The sequence below is a fragment of the Camponotus vicinus genome, unplaced genomic scaffold (genome assembly GCF_025532165.1).
Source record: "Camponotus vicinus isolate PSW18456_S1 unplaced genomic scaffold, iyCamVici1.0 SCAF_9, whole genome shotgun sequence".
NCBI lineage: Eukaryota > Metazoa > Arthropoda > Insecta > Hymenoptera > Formicidae > Camponotus > Camponotus vicinus.
The window spans coordinates 1,000,924-1,022,024 of record NW_028141981.1 but is presented as its reverse complement, the minus strand read 5'-3'; the positions used below and the strand labels follow the sequence as shown (position 1 = coordinate 1,022,024).

At 30.6% G+C, this 21,101-nt stretch overlaps 5 protein-coding genes across 9 annotated transcripts in view; 3 read left to right on the top strand and 2 right to left on the bottom strand.

Annotated features, from left to right (window-relative positions):
* Positions 1 to 380: 380 nt before the first annotated feature.
* Positions 381 to 2,581, bottom strand: Tub (interleukin 1 receptor associated kinase 4 tube). The gene is made up of 3 exons (XM_083108016.1): positions 2,322 to 2,581; positions 2,020 to 2,189; positions 381 to 1,341 (listed from the first exon to the last, which is right to left on the bottom strand). The coding sequence occupies exons 1-3, from the start codon at positions 2,480 to 2,482 to the stop codon at positions 860 to 862; spliced, it is 813 nt and encodes a 270-aa protein (XP_082964142.1). The 5' UTR covers positions 2,483 to 2,581; the 3' UTR covers positions 381 to 859.
* A 912-nt stretch (positions 2,582 to 3,493) lies between these two features.
* Positions 3,494 to 12,882, top strand: LOC145976697 (bifunctional FAD diphosphatase/FAD synthase-like). 3 transcript variants are annotated; one of them, XR_014440298.1, is made up of 12 exons: positions 4,268 to 4,389; positions 6,697 to 6,878; positions 7,105 to 7,351; positions 7,568 to 8,003; positions 8,164 to 8,305; positions 8,372 to 8,611; positions 9,411 to 9,607; positions 9,846 to 10,061; positions 10,217 to 10,598; positions 10,955 to 11,139; positions 11,222 to 11,429; positions 11,807 to 12,882. XR_014440298.1 is itself a non-coding variant. In XM_083108010.1 (11 exons), exons 2-11 carry the CDS (start codon positions 6,720 to 6,722, stop codon positions 11,322 to 11,324), a joined length of 2,307 nt encoding a protein of 768 aa, XP_082964136.1. In that variant the 5' UTR covers positions 3,494 to 3,632; positions 6,697 to 6,719; the 3' UTR covers positions 11,325 to 11,606. The 3 variants fall into 3 exon arrangements, 2 of the variants coding, with proteins under 2 accessions (XP_082964136.1, XP_082964135.1); XM_083108010.1 differs by lacking the exons at positions 4,268 to 4,389; positions 11,807 to 12,882 and adding an exon at positions 3,494 to 3,632 and having other exon boundaries at positions 11,222 to 11,606; XM_083108009.1 differs by lacking the exon at positions 11,807 to 12,882 and having other exon boundaries at positions 11,222 to 11,606.
* Positions 4,270 to 5,628, top strand: LOC145976698 (tRNA (guanine(37)-N(1))-methyltransferase). Its single transcript, XM_083108011.1, has one exon. It carries the CDS (start codon positions 4,270 to 4,272, stop codon positions 5,626 to 5,628), a length of 1,359 nt encoding a protein of 452 aa, XP_082964137.1.
* On the top strand, positions 5,660 to 6,454 carry LOC145976705 (uncharacterized). Its single transcript, XM_083108020.1, has 2 exons — positions 5,660 to 5,803; positions 6,066 to 6,454. The coding sequence occupies exons 1-2, from the start codon at positions 5,660 to 5,662 to the stop codon at positions 6,282 to 6,284; spliced, it is 363 nt and encodes a 120-aa protein (XP_082964146.1). The 3' UTR covers positions 6,285 to 6,454.
* Positions 12,001 to 21,101, bottom strand: part of Shab (Shaker cognate b) — a 47,293-nt gene continuing 38,192 nt past the window's right edge. For 2 of the 3 annotated variants that reach the window (XM_083108007.1, XM_083108008.1), the window contains 3 exons: positions 16,867 to 17,083; positions 15,890 to 16,294; positions 12,001 to 15,338 (listed from right to left, as the gene is read on the bottom strand). In XM_083108007.1, coding sequence (XP_082964133.1) covers positions 15,076 to 15,338; positions 15,890 to 16,294; positions 16,867 to 17,083 — 885 coding nt within the window. In that variant the 3' untranslated portion in view covers positions 12,001 to 15,075. The remainder of the gene's footprint in view (positions 15,339 to 15,889; positions 16,295 to 16,866; positions 17,084 to 21,101) is intronic. The other variant, XR_014440297.1, reaches the window with a different exon arrangement.

Below are 21,101 nucleotides of genomic sequence, written 5' to 3'. Positions count from 1 at the left end.
CTTTGAAATTTCAAATTTAATTTAAATTTTTATATAATAATTTTATATAATTTGCATATAATAAAATGTTTTTCATCATAAAATAATCATTTAAAAAATGAAGTGTAGGATTTGTTTTGATATATACATATATATATAACCGAATGATTGATTTCTATTTTCAAATCCGGCAAATCCAGCATCGAATATTACAAGAACAATAGATCAATTGCAAAGTTTCGAAACAGCCATAAAATTAAATTTAATCCAGAGAGTGTTTTAAAATGTAAACCTAATGGTACATCAGTGAAGCATATGTATATTGTAATATATATATGCATGATGATCATACGATAATCATGAAGAGGACGGCAAGAAATAAACTTTTCAATATTATACAATTAAAAATATATAAAAAACTATATATTTTAAAAATATTACATGTAAAACATTGTTTTTTTAATTTACAATTTTTTAAAATACTTATAAGCTCATTTGCTTATGATAATAACATTTATATTCATATATCTATCCTCATTATAATATTTATATTTATTTATATAATTTTTATATATCTATTTTTTATATCCACTAATTAAAATAAATTATACATATAGGTCCATATTCTGAATCCTCTTTTATCGATAAAAGTGCCTCTAAAAGTGGCTTACAGCCAATCAGAAGGCTTATAAGCCACTTTTAAAAGCACTTTTATCAATAAAAGAGGATTCAGAATATGGACCATAATCTACATTGCACATATATTTTTTCAATAAAATCAAAGTTATAAGCTAGGCCAATATTAAACATCACTGCTTTAAACATATGAAATATTGGACGAGAATCAATTTGTTCATTCAGCATTTAAGCATCAGACTGTTTAGGATTGATTAAGACATACTGGTAATTCTTGAGATGATACTTCTTCATATTCATAGTATTGTGCTGTTACATCTAATGGTTTTTCTGGATTCTCTTTTTTAACCTCTGCAGGATTAGGTTTAAATGCAGAAGTGTGCTCTGAATGTTTATTCGCTTCCTTACAAATATCTGTGACACTAAATTTTATTAAATCTGATTCAACATTTGCAAGTAAAGCATCTCCTGCAGATTTTTGATAATTTATAGAATTATCAGTATTCACATTATTCATTATATTTTCATTGGCAACTTTATTTGTGTCAGCACCAGAATATTTTTCATTAATTTCTGAAATCAGCTCTGATGTTGATCCTATTATTATAGAATCAGCAGATGTATCCTGTGAAAGCATTTGATGCTTTTCTAACAATTTATTTATAGCCTCATCACTTATATCGATTGTAGCAGCTGGACCATAATCTGGCCTTTTTGGTCTTTCCTCTGTATAATTAAAAAACAATAAAAACATAAAAATTTAGAACAAATATAAAAATAACTACTATTTATCACTTTAGTAGATTTTAATAATATTACGTAATTTAATAAAAAAAATATATATATATACAACAATAATAATTAAAATTATTACTTGACAATATAAAAAGTTAAAACTTACATAAAGAAATATTTTTTAAAATTAAAAAATCTGTTATATTAATGTGCGTAAAACTATAAAACAATCAATAATATAATAAATAATATGTTTTAATTGCATAACAAAATACTTAATAAAAGGAATCATTAGAGCTGTGAAAATATTCATAACAATATCTTTAGGCACATTTATTTAGTCAATATAAATTTAATAATAAAATTTAATAATAAATTTAATAATAAACTTTCTAAACTTCAAAAGAATCATATGTATAATAGCTCTTATATGTAATATACATATGCTCTTGAAATTTTGAAAGTCAACCAATAGTTTTCCATCATCCTTTGATATTTTATACACTAATATACGTGTATATATATATATATAAAATTGTGTATATATATATATATATACATACACAACTATATTGAAATCAATTAATATTTTGCATATTTAGCTATTCTTTCTTTTTGAACAAAATAATATTTAAAAATATTATATTATTATAAATATATAAACCTTACGTTTTAATATATCACATGCCACATAATCAACTGCTCTAAATAACTCTGCTTTTGTAAGAAGTTCCAGTAATAATCTTAATGTTGGCCTTTTCCTTCCCATAGTACTCCATTCATCTAAAAAAACTTCAGCTGCATTGCGCTTATCTCTATATGCTGTTTGCTCAATTATGCTACATAATCAAAAGTTATGAGTTATGTTACAAAAGAATTTAATATTCGTTTTTTTTCACAAAAAATTGTTAACAATGTAACGATATACTTCACGATGAAAATTAATGTAAAAAAAATATTTTCTTGCTTGCCTGATATGATCATTATTGAATTTGGGTATATTTTCTTGCTTAGGCACGATAGCCATTAATTTCTTCCATGAATCAGAAACACTTAATATATTACTCAAAATATACAACTCGCCGGGTCTTAACTTTCGTATTTCCATATCCAAACACACCTCGGAAGACATTTTTAACAGGAATGAGAGGATGACAGATGATCAGATGACAGATGATCGAATTGAAAACCTCTTGGTGAAAACGCAAAGCTTCGAATACAAAGTTGCCATTCTAGCAAAAAAATCACTAATTCAATAGTTTTTCTATTTTATAGCCAATTGCGTGACATTAGTCACAGGCCGCATTCAGCAGACTCAACTGCTAAGTAGCAATCGAACGTGATTGGTTTCTACTTTCAGGTCCGACCAATCAGCGTCGAATTACATCGGAAAATCTAGTAATGTTGCCCAACTGTTGAGTCCGCTGAATGCGGCCAATCCGACTATTCGAAAACGCCATTAGTGCCAAAAAGAACCTAAGTGTAGAAAATGCAAATAAAATGAACAGACTTTTGTTCACAGAAAAGAAGGTTACTATAGGTTTGTTCTTTTTAGTTGAACTAGTGCTGCACTGGGACTGCACTAGAACCAGCGAGTTCACAGAAAATTCTGCCAGTGCACAAGCACAATGAGGAATAAAAAGAACGGTTTAGTGCAGTACTAACATGGCACATCAAAATATGAGAAACATAAATGTCCTATAAATAACAGAATTATCCGATGAAGAGAGACTTATTTGTAATAAAATTTATTTTATTACAAATTTGAAGAAAAATTAATTGTAGATAAATTAACTTTAAATTTATTAATTATAATTAAAAATTTATTTCAAATTTTTTTTTAATTTTTAAAATTTTTCTATTAATTAATAATTGTTTTTATCTATATTCTTTATATTAATGTTATTTACATGACTATTATGTCTTTTTTTCGCAATTAATGCGTTATTAATTATATCTTAAACTGCTGTTTGTGTTTAAATAAATCGCCATATTGAACTGCATCGCTGCACTACCTCAAGACCTAGGGCAGGCAGTGCAATGAACTGTTGCACTGAACAGCACTGCACTGCTAAAAAGAATAGCAGTATCTGACGTCACTTCTGCTAAAAAGAACGTTTCAGTGTACACTTTCTGAACTAGTGCAGCCAGTTCAGCTAAAAAGAACAAACCTTATTTCATCACGTATTAAATTGTCCGAATAACATTTAATTCATATTGTTGATATTGAATATTTATATGCAGTAATTATATTAGATATTGGATTTTCTATAAACGATCAGGTAAAGATTATATTTTATCTTATCTTTTTTGTCAATAATGACATTTGAATTTAATATTGTAAGAGCTATTTACTCCTTTTATCTTGTTGCGATTTCTTCTACGCAATGTTTGTATAACATAATTAAAAGATGTTAGGACGCATAATGATATCGCAGCCAAGCTTAAATTTCTTTTTTAGGTGTATCTTTTTACATTCTGCGTTGAAAGTGAAAATTTAGAATTCAAAGGCAGAAAAAGATAAAATTGTAAAAAGTGCACCTAAAGAGAGATTTTTTTGTCAATATATAGGATCATGAAACACTTTGGAAAAATCTAAGTAATTAAAATATATTATTATATATTGTGTGCTTAATTATTAAAGTGTGAATATCTTAAATTATAATATCTAAAATACATTTATTTTTTACTTATCTAATTATTTGCAAATAACTCATTTAATTAACATAAAGTCTGCAGTTGTGATATAAGTCAGTTCATGAATGAAATTACAGCATTACGTAGATTATATTTTTAATTTTTTTTTAATAAAAATTTGTGTAGAAAATAATATTGTTGCTATTCTTTATTTTTTTATTAAATAATTAAAGTTATATAATGAAACAATTATTATTGTCAATTGTTTCTGTTGTGCAGTGCATGATCCTGTATATGGCAGTTGGCAGATTCATCAGTGCAGTACGGCATTTTAGTTGCTTAACTTATCAGTATCGTTTTTATGGAACTACTATGACTTCCTTGCTGGTTCCTCCAGTGTCGGTACGTGGTATGACATGCTTGGATCGTGATGCATTTACAACAATTGTGAATGTACCAACATTAAAATTACGTAACTCTATTGTTTCGACAATTATGCAAGTCTTGAAGAAATATTTGCTAAAGATATGTAATTTTAAACCAATTCAAAAAACAAGCGAAGGAATTATTATTTATCTAAATCCAAACATTGTTACAAAATTTGAAGATATTACTGAGAATGATAGAAAATTGTTAATGGATCAATATGAATATTTTGATTTTATAAGTATTACGATAAAATATGATAATTGGCGTCGTGATGAGATATTAAAATCAATTCTACCAGAAGATATTCAAGTTCCTACGGCATATACTTTAGTGGGACATATTGCCCAGTTGAATTTACGTGACGTACATTTGCCATATAAAACTATTATTGGTCAAATATTTCTTGACAAGACTCCAAATGTGCGGACAGTAGTAAATAAAATGAATACAATTGACACAAAGTTTCGATATTTTGCTATGGAGATCCTGGCTGGTGAAAAAAACACAATAACAATCACAAAAGAACATGGCTGTACATATGAATTTGACTTTGCACAAGTTTATTGGAATTCACGTTTGTCTACTGAACATACACGAATGACAACATTTATGATGCAAGATGATGTCCTATATGATGTATTTGCAGGAGTAGGACCTTTCGCTATTCCTGCCGCGCGTAAAAAGATACAAGTATTTGCTAATGACTTGAATCCCGAATCTTACAAGTGGCTTCAAAAAAATGCCACTGCTAACAAATTAAAAAGTAATTTTAAAGCTTTTAATATGGATGGCAGAGATTTTTTAAGAAATATCGTTAAAGATGATATTTTATCCAGACGTGCTCAGAATTTACCTGGTTCTGAACATATAATAATGAACTTACCTGCATCAGCTATTGAATTCTTGGACATATTACCTGATTGGTTTACGCATGAAGAGTTTAAGAAAGTTTGTCTTAAACCACTTATATTCCATGTATATTGTTTCGTAAAAGCAAATAAAACAGACAATGTTTGCAAGCTTGGAAGATTATTGGTTGAGCAAAAGCTTGGTTATACCCTGTCTACTGATGCTATTGTTAATATACAGGATATTAGGGATGTTGCACCAAATAAAGAAATGGTTCGAGTATCATTTTTATTGAAAGAAAGTATGCTTAAAGACAAAGAGCCAGCAATGAAGAAACTTAAAATAGAGATGAATAATATGTAACAATTTATTTGTAATTAACAATGTAACGCTGATGTTACAGAAAACAATGGGAAAGAGACTCATCTTCAAGGAAATTTTTTCAACTGGAAATGAAAACAAAAAAGTTTTTGAATTAGCACCAATTCGCAGTTGCAAACTGAAAATTAAAGCACAGAAGACTTTTAATCCAAAGAAAGTAAGTGTGTGTGTGATGGATGATCACAAATTAAAATAAATAAAAAATCTATATGATTTTTTGGAAATATTTAAAAGCAAATCACAAATTGTCAGTTCAATTTATATAAAGTGCAGTAATGCAATAAAAATTAATATTATTTACTATTTGATTAAATTCTATAAAAGTTTTGAACAAATATATGCAAAACTTGAATACGTAGAATATAATAACATATTACTTAAAAATGCTTTACAAAGAACAATTATTTTTTTGAAATCAGATTGATCCAAAAAAGAATGAGACATTAAACAAAGATAAACTAGCCTGGATCAACGTGCATCAACTATTTGAAGAAATATTGAAGGATCATAATTCTCAAGCAAAACTTGATGCTGAAAAGAAAACAATTAAAGAAGATACAAACCCTCTAATAACTATGGTTGTATCAGCAGAAATGAATACAATAACTTCAACAGTGGAGCATATGCAACTTGAATGAAAAATGAAAAAAATAGATAAATAATTTTATAATAGATAGATAAATGTATAATCCAATCCTCTGTTTTCATTTACATTAAAAAATGTTATACAACATAAGATGATGTAATATTTTATTAATATTATACTATTTATACTTTTTTATAACAATAAATAAAATATTATATCACTTATCATTCGATTTTCTTACCTATTTTTATTTTACTGTTAGACTACATCTAGTGATTTATTTTGCGAATGTCTTGTCAAAATTATATAATGTACTAGATAAGAAATGGATAAAGCAAAAATCATAAATCATAATTATATATCATGCATAGTAATGAGAAACTGTGTGTAAATTACATTTTATTTATTATTAACAATACAAAGAAAGACATAAGTTATTTTTGACTATTTTTTTTCCATGTCAGTGAAGAACAGAATTTAGAAGGATATGTCGCAACAGATATGTCGTCCATGTACAGCGTGTGTGATAACTGTGGGAGATGAAATTTTACGCGGACAAATAGTTGATACTAATACGTCATATCTAGCAAAAAATTTAACTGCTGCTGGAGTAAGATTACAGAAAGTCACAATAGTTCCTGATATTGTACGTATCATCTTATTATCATTATTTGTAAACATATAAAGATTATTAATAAATACAATGAGACATATAAGACTACTACATATAAGAATATATATTTTTATTCTTTATTAATATTAAGAAATTAAAAAATATTTTTTTTTGTTTAGTTATATAATTTGACAAATATAATACTTTTAATTTTTAAATCACATATGGTAATGATTATTAATATTCAATGATTTTGTAGATAGATGACATTGCCAAAGAAATAAAGAGTGCTTCAAAACAATATTCTGTTGTATTTACATCTGGTGGTGTTGGACCTACTCATGATGATGTAACTTACGAAGCTGTAGCAAAGGCTTTTGAATTAAAACTCGAATTTCATCAGGAATTGTTTGACATATACAGTCAATTGATTCCTGGCCAGCATGAAGTAAGACGACTTGCCATTGTTCCTAATTCTTGTGAGATTATCAACATTAATTCTACAGGTGTATATTTTTATTTAAAATTTATTTTCATCATGTTTATACATTGTGTTTATACATACTCTATAAAATATTTTTTCATTTAAATTTTTATATGAATAAAAGTAAAATTTATACAAAAGAATGTCTGAAAGAGATTATTTAAGTTTATAATCAGTTTATAATCAAAATATTATACGATATTAATGCACAATATATATGTTGTATTAAAATTTTTAGAAATTTTCCCAGTGATAAGTGTGAAAAATGTTTACGTACTGCCTGGTTCACCAAAATACTTTGAAGCTGCTGCAGATGTAATAATACCTCGATTGAAAGGATGTTCGCCACTATATTATATACATATAGATATTAAATTGGATGAATTATCAATAGTAAATATTTTGGATGAACAGTCAAAACGTTGGGATGATAAAGTAAAAATTGGCAGTTATCCACAAACAGAACCGCAAATTTTTACGAGGATTACTTTGGAGGGATCTGAAGAAGCAATTGCAGAAGCAAGAAATGAACTTTTCTATTATCTACCAATACAAAAAATTATGAATCTAAAACATGGATTTGGTCGTTTCCAAATGAACGCTATTCTAAAAGATAGTAAAAATGAAGCACATGTTAAATATTCACTAGACATATTAAATGAATGCTATGATAGGTATGCATGATAAATAATTAAAAATCATATCAATGCTTCCAATGAATGCATGTGTAACGTACATATGAATACATGTCCTGAATTATCATATATATATATATATATATATATACTGAATATCCCATTTATTAGAATCTGTACATATGCATATGTTTTACAGATATAATTCAGATGAAGTATTCATTAGTTTTAATGGCGGTAAAGATTGTACAGTAGTCTTGCACTTAGCTGCTACCATTGCAAAATTGCGTAATATCTCGCCTCTATTATGTTTATATGTAACTGCCGATTCCTTTCCAGAGGTAAGAACACTAAATTAAGTAATGTAATATATCAGAATATTTTTATATATCATTGAAATTATATAGGTGGAAACGTTCGTGGAATCAGCTTCTCAATATTATGATTTAGAAATAATACGAAAGCAACGACCAATACAATCCGCGTTGTCCGCGTTATTGAAGGAAAGATGCAATTTGAAAGCAAGTCTCATGGGAATGAGAAAGGGTGACCCAGGTTCTGAAAATCTACAACCGTTTGCGCCCACTGACTCGGATTGGCCACAATTGATGCGCGTTAATCCTATCTTACACTGGTCGTACAGTCAAGTATGGACATTCTTATTGAAGCATAACATTCCTTATTGTTCGCTCTATGATCAAGGATACACTAGTATCGGCAGCAAAAGTACCACGGTGCGAAATCCGTTGTTGAAAGATCCTAATAATCCCTTATCTTATTTACCAGCATATACTTTACTCGATAAATCAGCCGAAAGAGAAGGCAGAGTATAATAAAACATGAATTTAGTGCAATTTTTAAAAATTAAGAAGATAAGAAATTTTATACGCATATATACGTGTTCAATTGACTACTATTAATTATTATTATTATTAATATATTAATTATCAGTATTTATTATTAATATTAAATTCTTTTACAAATTAATTTTTATTCCTACAATCGTATTAACTGTGGTATAGGGGTAATATCTTTTATCTTACAAATAATTATATGAGAAACTTTTTAATAATATTTAGATTCAGTGATGATATCCAAAATGCTTCTACATAATTTTTAAAAATAAATTATTTCCGATAAAGATTTTTGAATATTTTTTTTCCTGGAGAAATCAACAATAAGAATTGTCCTATCGTACGGTTAAAGCCATAAGAAAATCCTACTATAGACAGTTCGATAGTTAACTAACGTAATATAAAAGCATGCTGATCATCTCAGTTTGGGGATAATCTTCGATTAATCCTCCGTTCGAAGCCATTTAAGTTCGATTGGAGGTTTCGCGGATTTGAATCACCGCAAAACGTATAAAAAGTCCAACGATACGAAATAAAATAAGGTGAGAGATTGATAGATCGCAAAATGTATAACGGAAGTTTTCATTGGGAGGCGAGAATTCTGCCAGCAGGACCACCACGGTTGCTGGGATGGAACGTTCCTGCTGAAGAATTGGTCTACATACCGGAACATTGGCTGGTCTATCCCGAGCCCAACCCTTCCCTTCATTATCTGCTAGCTATTGTGTATATTCTCTTCACTTTTGTGGCACTATTCGGAAATGGACTAGTTATATGGATATTCTGCTCGTAAGTTTTACATACACACAACATGCATTATGATTAAATATTTTGGCAAGAAATCCTACTCAAATAAATTGTGCCAATTTGACAAACGTACGAAAGATATATTAAAAAATCAATAAATTTTAATATTTTTTTCTGCAAAAAGAAACCTTTCTAATTCTTAACACATTATTATTAAAAATATCAGAACTCATGATATTATTATCCCAAAAATGGAATTTCTTTTATCTCTTTTCTGTAGAGCTAAATCGCTGAGAACTCCCTCGAATTTGTTCGTGGTGAACTTGGCATTTTGTGATTTCATGATGATGCTCAAGACACCGATATTTATATATAATTCCTTCCACACCGGATTTGCTACAGGTCATTTGGGATGTCAGATATTTGCTTGTATGGGATCGCTCAGTGGAATTGGAGCTGGCATGACGAATGCCGCTATTGCATATGATAGATATAGGTATCACAAAGTTTTTCCAAATGAATAAAATTTAATATTAATATATATACGTTAAAATTAATGCTATATTGTGTATGTCTGTATTGAATCTAATAAACATGTAATGACATATACACATATATAATTTATATTTACATAAATATAAATAAAATTAGTACTATAGCTCGACCACTCGACGGGAAGTTGTCACGCGGTCAAGTGTTGCTTCTTATCATGCTTATTTGGATGTACACGATTCCTTGGGCCTTGATACCACTGATGCAAGTTTGGGGCCGTTTTGTGCCTGAAGGCTTTTTGACGAGCTGCTCTTTCGATTATTTGACAGATTCGCAAGAGATACGATACTTCGTGGCCACAATATTCACCTTTTCCTATTGTATACCAATGTTGCTCATCATATATTATTATAGTCAAATCGTCGGCCACGTTGTCAGTCACGAGAAAGCTCTCCGTGAACAAGCGAAGAAAATGAACGTTGAAAGTCTGAGAAGCAACGCAAATGCGAATGCTCAAAGCGCGGAAATACGTATAGCCAAGGTATCACATAATTTTTATAAAAATAATTTTTTCATACAAATTATATCTTTGAAAAAATTTAAAATTAAAATTAAATATTTATCTCTTATTTATTTTTTTATCTATTAAATTATTTATTTCTTATTTATTTTTTATCTATTTATTAATTTCTAATTATTTATTTATCTATTTCCTTTATCTATTTCCCTTATCTATTAAATTCCTTATTCTATTTATCTATTTCCTTTATCTATTTCCCTTATCTATTAAAAATTAAATATTTATCTCTTTTTTTTTAATTAATAAGTCAAACTTTTGTAATTAAAACGTATGTATTAAGAAAAATTGCGTGGCATGTTTCGTATCTTCTTTTCTAGGCTGCGATTACAATCTGCTTTCTTTTCGTCCTTTCGTGGACTCCATACGGTGCTCTCGCGATGATCGGTGCTTTCGGGAATAAAGCATTATTAACTCCAGGTATTACGATGATACCGGCATGCGCATGTAAATTTGTGGCTTGTTTGGATCCGTACGTGTACGCCATAAGCCATCCTAGATACAGGCAAGTAAATTTGACATAATTATACTGATGTAGATCAGGAGCTTTAATAACAATTTTCTCTAAACGTTATATTATTTTACAGGCTGGAACTGCAAAAACGATTACCGTGGTTAGAACTTCAAGAAAAGCCAGTTGCGGATACCCAGAGCACTACTACTGAAATGGTGAATACACCCGCATCCTAAATCTTAGCCAAGAAAATTATGACACTGTTGCTATAGCATTGATAACAAAAAAATATGATAACAAAAAAAATATAAATTTTGGCATCGACAGACGATATAAATTTGGTAAGCGCAATATTTATAATGGCTATTGCAACTATTTCACTTTATGTACGGGTGATGAATATATCTGTTAAAATGATGTGACACTTATCCCTATAACAACAAAACATAGTATGAAATGTATAGAAAACATAGTATTAATCATGTGTAATCAAACAATGCAATAAATTATACTTCTAATATATGTCTTACTTAATACGACATATTTCATTCTCGATATATCATTTAGTTGAACATGATAAATGCTATATCGCTTTCACATAGATTAATCTTTCTTTAATTAGACTTGCCATAATCTTCATCATCTTACCATTTATGAAATTTTAAATGTTCTAAAACTTTATTCTATCTATTTAGAGCAGCTATCTATTAATTTTTAGATAAATGTAAGGCAAAGGATACTCGTTTCTAACAACCTCGTCAATTCTATGAAATTCTATGCTAATTTCATTCTGAAAGAGAGTTACAAAAGTTTTTTGAATCAAGTATATCTGGTGCGTTCAATATCTATTATTCGTTACAAATAGTTATTGCTGAAAAGAAACTTGAACGATGGAAAAAATACACAATCGTATAAGGAACAAAAACTAGCAAGTTACAACTTTATTCATTTTTATATACTTTTTATCAGCCTTAAAACTAATAGGCCTTACAAGATCGAAAAAATAAAATTTACGCGATCGATCGGATAGCTAGCGCTTAACATATATCGACATTATTGTGGTAATTCATTGCAGCTGTGTTACAGCCAGCGTGGAAAATGGAAGAGAGAAGTCGAAGTAAAAAATAAATAGACTCTATAAATCTCGAAGAAAAATTCGGCGGGGTTTTTCAAAGTGGCCAGAATCACACCTGTTCGTCCGAAATAAACGTCGTTAAAATTCCTTGAGTAAGCATCGACAACTCGCAACTGTCATAAACTTAATTTAAACACGAAGACAACAGCATTTTCGTAGCGATTACATAAAGAATCGTCGAGTCGATTTTCTCGTAACGCGCACGTTCTACGAGATGGCATCCTTTGTACTATTTTCACTGCTCTAAACGGTGCTGTTTTTTAGCCGCTAATGCAATTACAATAATAAATAATAAACCATCCTCTCTCATTTTCTCTTTTACGCAGTCTCTAGGAACTTCTTAAATTCGACTACGTTAGCTCGCAGAAGACATCGATTTCGTTTATTTAGAAATTCTCTATAAGCGGCGTAAGGTATCCGACTCTGAATAACAGGTACATAAACGATGTACGGAATGCTCGTGAAAGGGTAAGAGCGTTTTGTCTCGCGAATCTCACTTGCTTGGCACAATCGTGTGCTTTAATCAGAGACTGCATTTATCATATTCTCTTCAAAGGCTTCGGTGTTCTTGTTATTTCTCTCTTCGATAATGATCAAACACCTCGATTTTTCTGAGAACAAGTTTTCTTCTTTCTCGAGAAATATATTCACGGATGTCTTAGGATATAGATTTTGAAATTGTGATATAGTTTAGATCATTTTATAATATACGAGATATTAAAAAGTTAGATATAATTCATTTCATTTATCACTAGCTTTTGTAGCTTATTAAAAAGCTAGCCTTATGGAAATTCAAAGCTCTAAATTGAACATCATCATTAAGATTATGTATATAGTCTATATTGTGTTCCATTCCGTATTCTATTCGTTTTTGAAAAATATTTGCGCAGGAAACGTAGAAATTGTATACTATTACGTTTAGTAAATTATTCATACTAAAAAACGATTCGATAAAATTATCTTAATAATGAACACGAAAAAGCATACATATTTCAATTTTGTCTTCTTTTAATTAACATCTAAAAAGATATGGTTTTTCTATTACTTAAATAGTTCCTTTCTATAACGTTACACATAAGGGAACGTAACCCATCACAGGAAAAAATATCGCATGCAAATTTATACAAGAATATAAGCATGACGGATAAGCGTATCGAGGAATGGAACGTCGTTATGTATGTATGTATGTACCATTTATGATTGCTTTAAGAGATTTGGAAATTATTTCCCTCAACATTTTTTCTCATTCATCTGTTTTTCACACGATGGTGTCTCACACTCTTCACAATCCATTCGCTCTTGCCTTAATCGTTAAAAACTACAAGAAGAGGCAGATGCTTGACAACTTGAAACCAATCATTCAGAATATGAATTGTGTATGCAGCGGAAGCGATTTTTACGAATGTAAGTAGAAAATATTCGAGGCGCACGATTTTTACAGAATATTGGCGCAATAACAACGAGCCACGCGGGCATTAATAATATACGTTTGTTCGTCGCCCCTCTTATTACCTCTACGACTACTATAATAACAATAAACTACTATAAGTGTCTTGTTGCAGATATGTACTCCATCGATTACATCTAAAATTAGACTAGAGTGTTACGCTCATCGCACGATTTAAATTGTTGCAAAAGAACCGGCGCGAGATGCATCTCGACGGATAAAACGATCGATCACGAGTGCGAGAATTTTTCGGCGTGAAAGTGACAGTTACACTCGCTAAATATAATTCGAGATGCGAGATCTTTCGTATTGTTATCTCGGCAGCGAGCTACTGAGACAAACAACTCGCTTGTTCGTTCAGGTAAGACTACGATGCGAAATCTACAAGATTTACTTTGTTCTACATTCCGTTTTCTCGTCTAGGAGACACATAATCGCTACCGCGACTGCATCTCTGGATGCAAAACACTATGCGACACTTGCTATCATTCTAAAACGATCGCTTGAGCTTTATGAGAAGAGAGATATCGATTTTGATTTAGGCATACGCGATACACATCGTCGTTAAAAATGGCAGGTTAACGGCATGAGTCGTGCATCTAATTGTAAGCGTATAAGAATTTCATGCATCAGTTATGATGCTGAAAATGTAATGATAAAAGATGCAGTCCAGTCGCGCGCTCCCAAATACTTTTGTTTTTATAGACGTGGTTCCAAATGAGCCGATAAAAATCGATTTGAACCGTCAATTGGATGACCTCATCCGAGATGAAAACGAACGAAATCTTCATCCAGCTGCCTCCTCTCCCTTATCCAAAACTATGAATAAAAAAAAACACGTAGTTCGGAATTAGGAGCTATCTATATATCTCGCAAGTTAAAAATTTTGAACTCGTCAGGATTACTCTTCATTAGTATCTATGAATATGTATATGTATATGTAATGTAATTTATAATCGTCTATCTGTTTCACGACGAATTCATCATGTAAAACGTTAACAACCCTTGAGTGTGAGTTATTTCGCGATTTCTACACTTACGTACGCTTTCCGCAATATTTAAGGATCGATTGCACTTTCATCATGATTAATTAACTATTTTTTTCCCACCCACGTTATATAACGAAAGATCCAGGGTCAAAACACTGAGCGTTAATTTTAGCAAAATACGATTGGCGTATTATACAGTTAATTGATCAAGACTGATTGAGGGTGCAATCGACGTTAAGGGTAACGCACCTGTCAGGCACCTGTCACAGATGATTATAGCCATTACACGGCCTTGGGAGCAAGTACATTGACTGCGATCGTCGAATGACGACGACGACGATCATGATGATGATGATGATGATAATGATGACGTGACTATACGTAGCGTCTAATAGCGTAGGAAGCAGGGGAAGCAGCTACGACGAGAAACGGTATTCCTGAGGAAGACAATTTGCGTCGGAGCTCTTGTAAGTTGCGCAACCATATCCGCTCGACTTGTTGGCTTTCTTCTTCTCCTCCGTCGTCGTCGACTTCCTCGTTTTATGGGGACATAATATCAATGTAGTGGCCTGACTTTCTTTCGACTCTTCTTGCATGCGTATCTTCGATCTCCGCGGTTGCTCGACCGATTCTTTGTTCTGTTTTTCCGCTACCGCTTCGCTGCGGACGTGTTTCTCCTCTGCGATATATGTAAAAAAAGTACGCTTGATTATGAAGAACTTATCACTCTCAGTAATTGTAAAAGAAAATTTAATATTCTAGCGTCCTGATCTATTCTACTTCTATGTGACAAAACTATTTATTTTTATATTTCTTTTTCTCAATTGAATTAATTTTTGACAGATGCTTTTTGTTCGATTAATTAATTTGTTCGGTTTGAATAAAGGTCAGATATTTTGTTAATTTAAATTTTTTTTATAACGATAAAATTTCTTTAAATTAAATAATCAAATCTTATTGTTAGTTTATTTCTTTTGAAACAAAAAATTTTTAAAAATTTTAAAAATGATAACATGAAATTAAATCAGTAGATTCCAAGAAAAAGAAAAGGGTTGAAAAACATAATTTTAAAACTGAGCGCCATGGACATAATTTAAAATTATTTTATATAACTCGAAATGTTTAGCAGGATATTATTTAGTCTTTTCTTAAAAAATAAAAAGAAATTCTAATATCCTGATCGTTTGAACATATGCATCGTTAAATTGCAGAACGCGCTCGTATACGAACCTTCCACGACGTCGTCGAATAAAATCTTCGGCGTCCTCGCGATTACAGTTTTCCCGTCACCCTCACTGCTCGTGAACTCTCTCTCGGTATTATTATTCGTGCGGAATATCGATTCGAGGACCTGTCGCGAGAGTAACGGTGATACTGGGCGTTTTTTCGACGAGCGAGTATTGGCCGTCATATTGGAATCGCACGCGTCCGTCTCGTTGTCACACATACTCGTCGTGGACACGCTATCCGTGATCAGCTTCTCGGTATCCGAATCGCCGGTATTGCTGTAGTAATTATTGCCGCTGTCGGATTTTTTCAGGATCGACTTCGACATCCGGTGACGATCCATAAACGGTGTGCCGTCGCTATCTATGGAGTCCGCCGATAACGAGAGCTTACTCTCAGCGCTCGCTCCTGAAATAAATCTCATTATCGTCGTGCTTTGTGACGTGATAATAATAGGATAAAGAGAGTAAAGGTCGACAAATCAGGGAAAAAGATATAAAGTTATGAGAATTATCAGCTTTTTTCATTATTAAGATTTCATTATGAAGATCATACATCTATTGCGTTTCCATTCACTTATTCAGACTATAATTTGGCGGATTATTTTTTCTCTGTAAGAAATAAAAAATTATCAAGAAATTTACTAAGAATTTTTATTAAGAATTAAAAAATTATATTGCTTTTGTGTTCTTTACTTTTCTATGCTTTAAGAAATAAGCATACATTTTTATCCGAATTTTATTTAATTTAAATTTAATTTTATCGACCGAATTTAATTTTTTCCGACAGAAGAGTGACAATAAAATTCTAAAAATTAAAATCAAATAAAAATCTGAAAAATAATAATCGACACATATTTTTCGGTTGATGATCCAGAGTCTGTAAATTAATCCACAAGTCCAGTTTTTTTTTCAGTTTCTTGGTATTAATTTATTCCGCAAGAAGAGAGAAATCTAATTATGTCAAGATCAAATATTTACCTGTGTAATGCTTCGACCCGCCGAGGGATCCAAACAAGTGGTAATTGATGATGCGCGTGGCTGACGCCAGATTCGTCGGCACCAACGTGGAGGGTTTACCACCGCGCAGTCCTCCGTAATGATTGTTATTGTCCTCCATAGCGGCATCCTCCTTCAGGATACCACGCGCTACCACGCCTTCCTGATCGCTAACGAATTGCGCTCGTGGCTTTACGCTCTGCAATCAACCACAATTGATAATTATATTACATGTGCTTGGACTATATTGCGGCTTGTAACACTGTGCGAACAGTAGAAACGAGTCACATGCCTCGTATTCTCTCTGTTGCATATTCAGTTATAAAACGGATAATTCTTGTGAAATTTCTTGAATAAATAAATGTTAAAATTGCACAATCACAAGCAGTAATAAATCTGCGATATATATAATCATAAATTATCATTGTCATAAATAATAAATTCGCGCGAGATGACATTTAATGTGGCAAAGATGCACATTCATGTGCAATGCATTTTTAAGTACATCGAAGGGAGAGGAAGTTTAATTTGCTGGAATTGTCAAATGTAGCATATAGGTCGGTTAAAAAAATTAACAGCTCTGCATCTGTATTTCAATTAAAAAAGGCATCAAAATATTATATTGCATTATTAATGCGAAATATAAGAATATAAATAAAATGAAAGATTAGTTAGTTTAAAAAAAAACCAAGCTAGAAAATATGTAGGTCAATAAAAAGTGGAAAGAGCAATCCCTGATTAAGAAGAGGATCTGGAGATCGAAACTATAAGTTCGATTATACTTCGATTATACTTTACAAATACACTACGAAAAACTTTCTATTTCATATAATACTATTTTATATAATATATTGCGCGCAAAATATTAATCTATATTCTAGCTTTGAAGCAGAAATATATGATATGAAAGATATGCTAATAGCTTCTTATAATTATCGATATAATTTAGTTTATAATCACAGTAGCGTGATCTGGTATAATTGTATAACAATTACCTACTCACGGAGTAAATTAAATTTTGTCACGCGATTAATATTATATAGTCTTATATATATAATCTTCCATAAAAAATTGTCACATTATTATTCTGCTCTAATTTAATTATATGATTATAAATACGCGACATTGATTACGAAAAGACTTCAATTATTTAACTAAAAAATTAATTAACCCAATTATTCGCTCGAATATTTATATAAAATTAGAATTTTTAATATTTACAGCAACATCGTATATATCTGTAAAATATTTTTCGTATACTTTTCATATCGCAACCATTGACATCTGAATAGATAGACGGAGCCTTTTGAGAGGACTGATAAATGCAGTAAGGGGGGAGTGCATGAACTTTGGTTAATTCCGTCAACGTTCGACTATATTCGGCACAATTTGACATTACATGACGATTCCATTGACATCATCGATTCTCAACTAGATTTTCATAGAAATGTTTAAAAAGTGTTTATTTAGAGAAAATCGCTAACGCCGCTAAATATAAAAATAATATGAAAATATATAATAATATTAAATAATATATATAAAATATACATATACATATATATATATATATATATATATATATATATATATAATATTATGTATATATATTATATATTAAACAATATTAAATATATATAAATTTAAAAATAATATAATAAATATAAAAATAATATGACATTAGTCACAACATAACTTCGCACAATACATGTGAGCTGAACTTTGATGTCAATGATTGAAGTCGAATTATTAACCGATCATTATCGGGAATAACCGAATTCAATAGAAGTTCATAGAGTCCCTCCTTACCGCGAATATCAAAGCCCTCCTCGTCTTAATCGGTAGCTAATGCTCCGTCTATCTATTCAGATGTCAATGATCGCAACAGCATTTAATCATCGATTGTTATATTTATACGCGGAAACTATGCGTTATTATAGTTAGTCTCTTACTTATTATAGTTGGTCATATTTATACGCGTAAGTTTTGTTTAAAGCATTTAAAGTTTGTTTTCAAGTTCAAGGTAGATGCGTGACATAGCACACGAACAGTTGCCTATGAGTATAATGCATATAACTATAACAGATTAGTATTGTAAAGTCGTTTATGTGCAAAATACATAGAAATGTTATAGAATTCTTTACAATTTAAAAAAATGTTTTGATTTAAATATCTACGATAAATTCGCATGTAATAGATATATCTTTTGAATAAAAAAAGATATAACATAATAAGAATGGACTCAAGGCTAAATATTAACCCTATTTTTTATATAATTTTATGTTAGGTCATTTTATTAATAGACGAGAACCCTCATAACTTCTTTTTTTTCTATCCTCTTTCTCTTGTTTTCTTGTTTTCCTTACAATCCTCTGGTCTTAATCGTTTTTTGTGGACACCTTTCATATAATATAATAATTTATTACTTTAATCATGCTATTCTGGAGAAAATGAAGTGCTTAGGAAAAAATATATACATGTGCTATGGAATATGAAGGATAATAGAGGGGAGGTATATTGATATGAAAAGTTTATCGGATGAGTTTACATGCACGTGTATTGTTAATGAATGTAATTTAATGATATGTATGTTCGCGATTATTCTCGAGAAGCGACTGATTTAGATTTTGTTTTCTTTCCACATTATAGCCTATAATACAAAAAAAAAACAGAATTTTTAAATATAATTGGCATTACGTTTGTGACTGCAGGTAGTACAAACAACATGATACATAACTCCAATGACCAAGTAATATGGTACATTAATTAGTTAGCTGATAATAACATACACTTCTCTACTATATCCAATTAGCCTGGATAAAATTCGTAAATAGAAATTCACGGATAAAATGAGCGAAACTAACTTTTTTTAAATTTCATATCAATTTCGTAATTCCAATTTTGTAATTTAGATTGCGGATTAAAATTAATAATATAAACAAGATTGAGTACTAAATCGTTAAAAATTAAATATATAGAGTTAGCTTGAGGAATTATTTAGAAATTTTTAAACCAGCATTATTATATATATTATTGCATTAATAAGAGTTACTATAATATCGCGATCTATAAAAAATGCATAATACGTATGCAAGTATTATTAACGATTAAGATTTAAATATTAATATGTGTTAAATTAAAATTCTGCATTTAAATATGCAGTTTGGTTAATAAAAAAATTGTCATAACAAATAATTGAAATCACACAGATCCTGCGACATATGTTGAAAATTCTTTGTTAACTTCATTCTCTTTACTTCTTATGGAAAAATTATGAGAATGAATTCTCAATCCATATACAATTTGTCCGATAAAAAGCGCAGTAATAAAATGATACATAATTCGATAAAAATAATATTTTTTATCGAATTCAACGTCAATTTTTTGGTAACAAAAATGTTTCAAAATATTATTATCCTTCGAAATTAGTCTTCGATTCTCAATACTTAATATTTCAATAATAAATACTAAATTGAAATTCAATCGAGAAGAAAATTTCACATTGCATTCTCTTATTTTAAAGACATACTTCAAAGCTACGTGATGCTGATCTAATTGAATTAAATTCCAACTGTGAGCAAAAATTAATAGTTGAAGCTATGAAGAAAAATAGACTGTCAATTTGATAAGGGTGTCTCATTTCTCTACGCTTTTTATCGGGTACAGTGCACATGCCATTGGCCCTGAGACGATAGTTCCGTGACGCAAGGTGAACGATACCCGCTATCTGTCGCCAGCCAAGCGCACGAACACGCTGTCATGCTGCGAACGAGCTTACTTCCGTTTCCGAGCGCCAACGTGCGATATCGCGCGTTTCCCCTCTGACGAGCATCGGAGCGTTCAGAAAAGTACGATAGCCTGTGGCAATCGCTCAACTGCGCTCCGCTTGTAGTCTCGGTGGTTTTTGCGGCTGAAAAAAGTAGCGAGGTGCGGCGCATGAGTGCGTGCGGTTGTGCGTGATGGGGTGTAATGTGTGATTAGCACCATCTCTTTAAAATATGTGACGCATACACCATAAAGTGTCTCTACGAGATTACATTTCTCTGCTTAATATTCACATTACACGGTTCTCATAACAATTAAAATACACTCATAAAAATGCCACAAATGAAATATTGCGTAAATTTAGTCAGTAAATCTTGCAAAATCATTCGTGGTAGATAATTCAATTATATTTTAAAAGTCAAATGATACACATTAATCAGAAAAGTGTGCTTTTA

Excerpts from the sequence above, each read along its gene's own strand:
- Tub (XM_083108016.1), bottom strand. The coding sequence starts at position 2,482 with ATGTCTTCCGAGGTGTGTTTGGATATGGAAATACGAAAGTTAAGACCC. Across the intron at positions 2,190-2,321 it reads TTCAATAATGATCATATCAG|CATAATTGAGCAAACAGCAT; the intron begins GCAAGCAAGAAA and ends TTGATTATGTAG. Across the intron at positions 1,342-2,019 it reads GGCATGTGATATATTAAAAC|AGGAAAGACCAAAAAGGCCA; the intron begins GTAAGGTTTATA and ends TTAATTATACAG.
- LOC145976698 (XM_083108011.1), top strand. The coding sequence starts at position 4,270 with ATGATCCTGTATATGGCAGTTGGCAGATTCATCAGTGCAGTACGGCAT.
- LOC145976705 (XM_083108020.1), top strand. The coding sequence starts at position 5,660 with ATGTTACAGAAAACAATGGGAAAGAGACTCATCTTCAAGGAAATTTTT. Across the intron at positions 5,804-6,065 it reads AGACTTTTAATCCAAAGAAA|ATTGATCCAAAAAAGAATGA; the intron begins GTAAGTGTGTGT and ends TTTTGAAATCAG.
- LOC145976697 (XM_083108010.1), top strand. The coding sequence starts at position 6,720 with ATGTCGCAACAGATATGTCGTCCATGTACAGCGTGTGTGATAACTGTG. Across the intron at positions 8,306-8,371 it reads CTGCCGATTCCTTTCCAGAG|GTGGAAACGTTCGTGGAATC; the intron begins GTAAGAACACTA and ends GAAATTATATAG. Across the intron at positions 9,608-9,845 it reads GTTATATGGATATTCTGCTC|AGCTAAATCGCTGAGAACTC; the intron begins GTAAGTTTTACA and ends TCTTTTCTGTAG.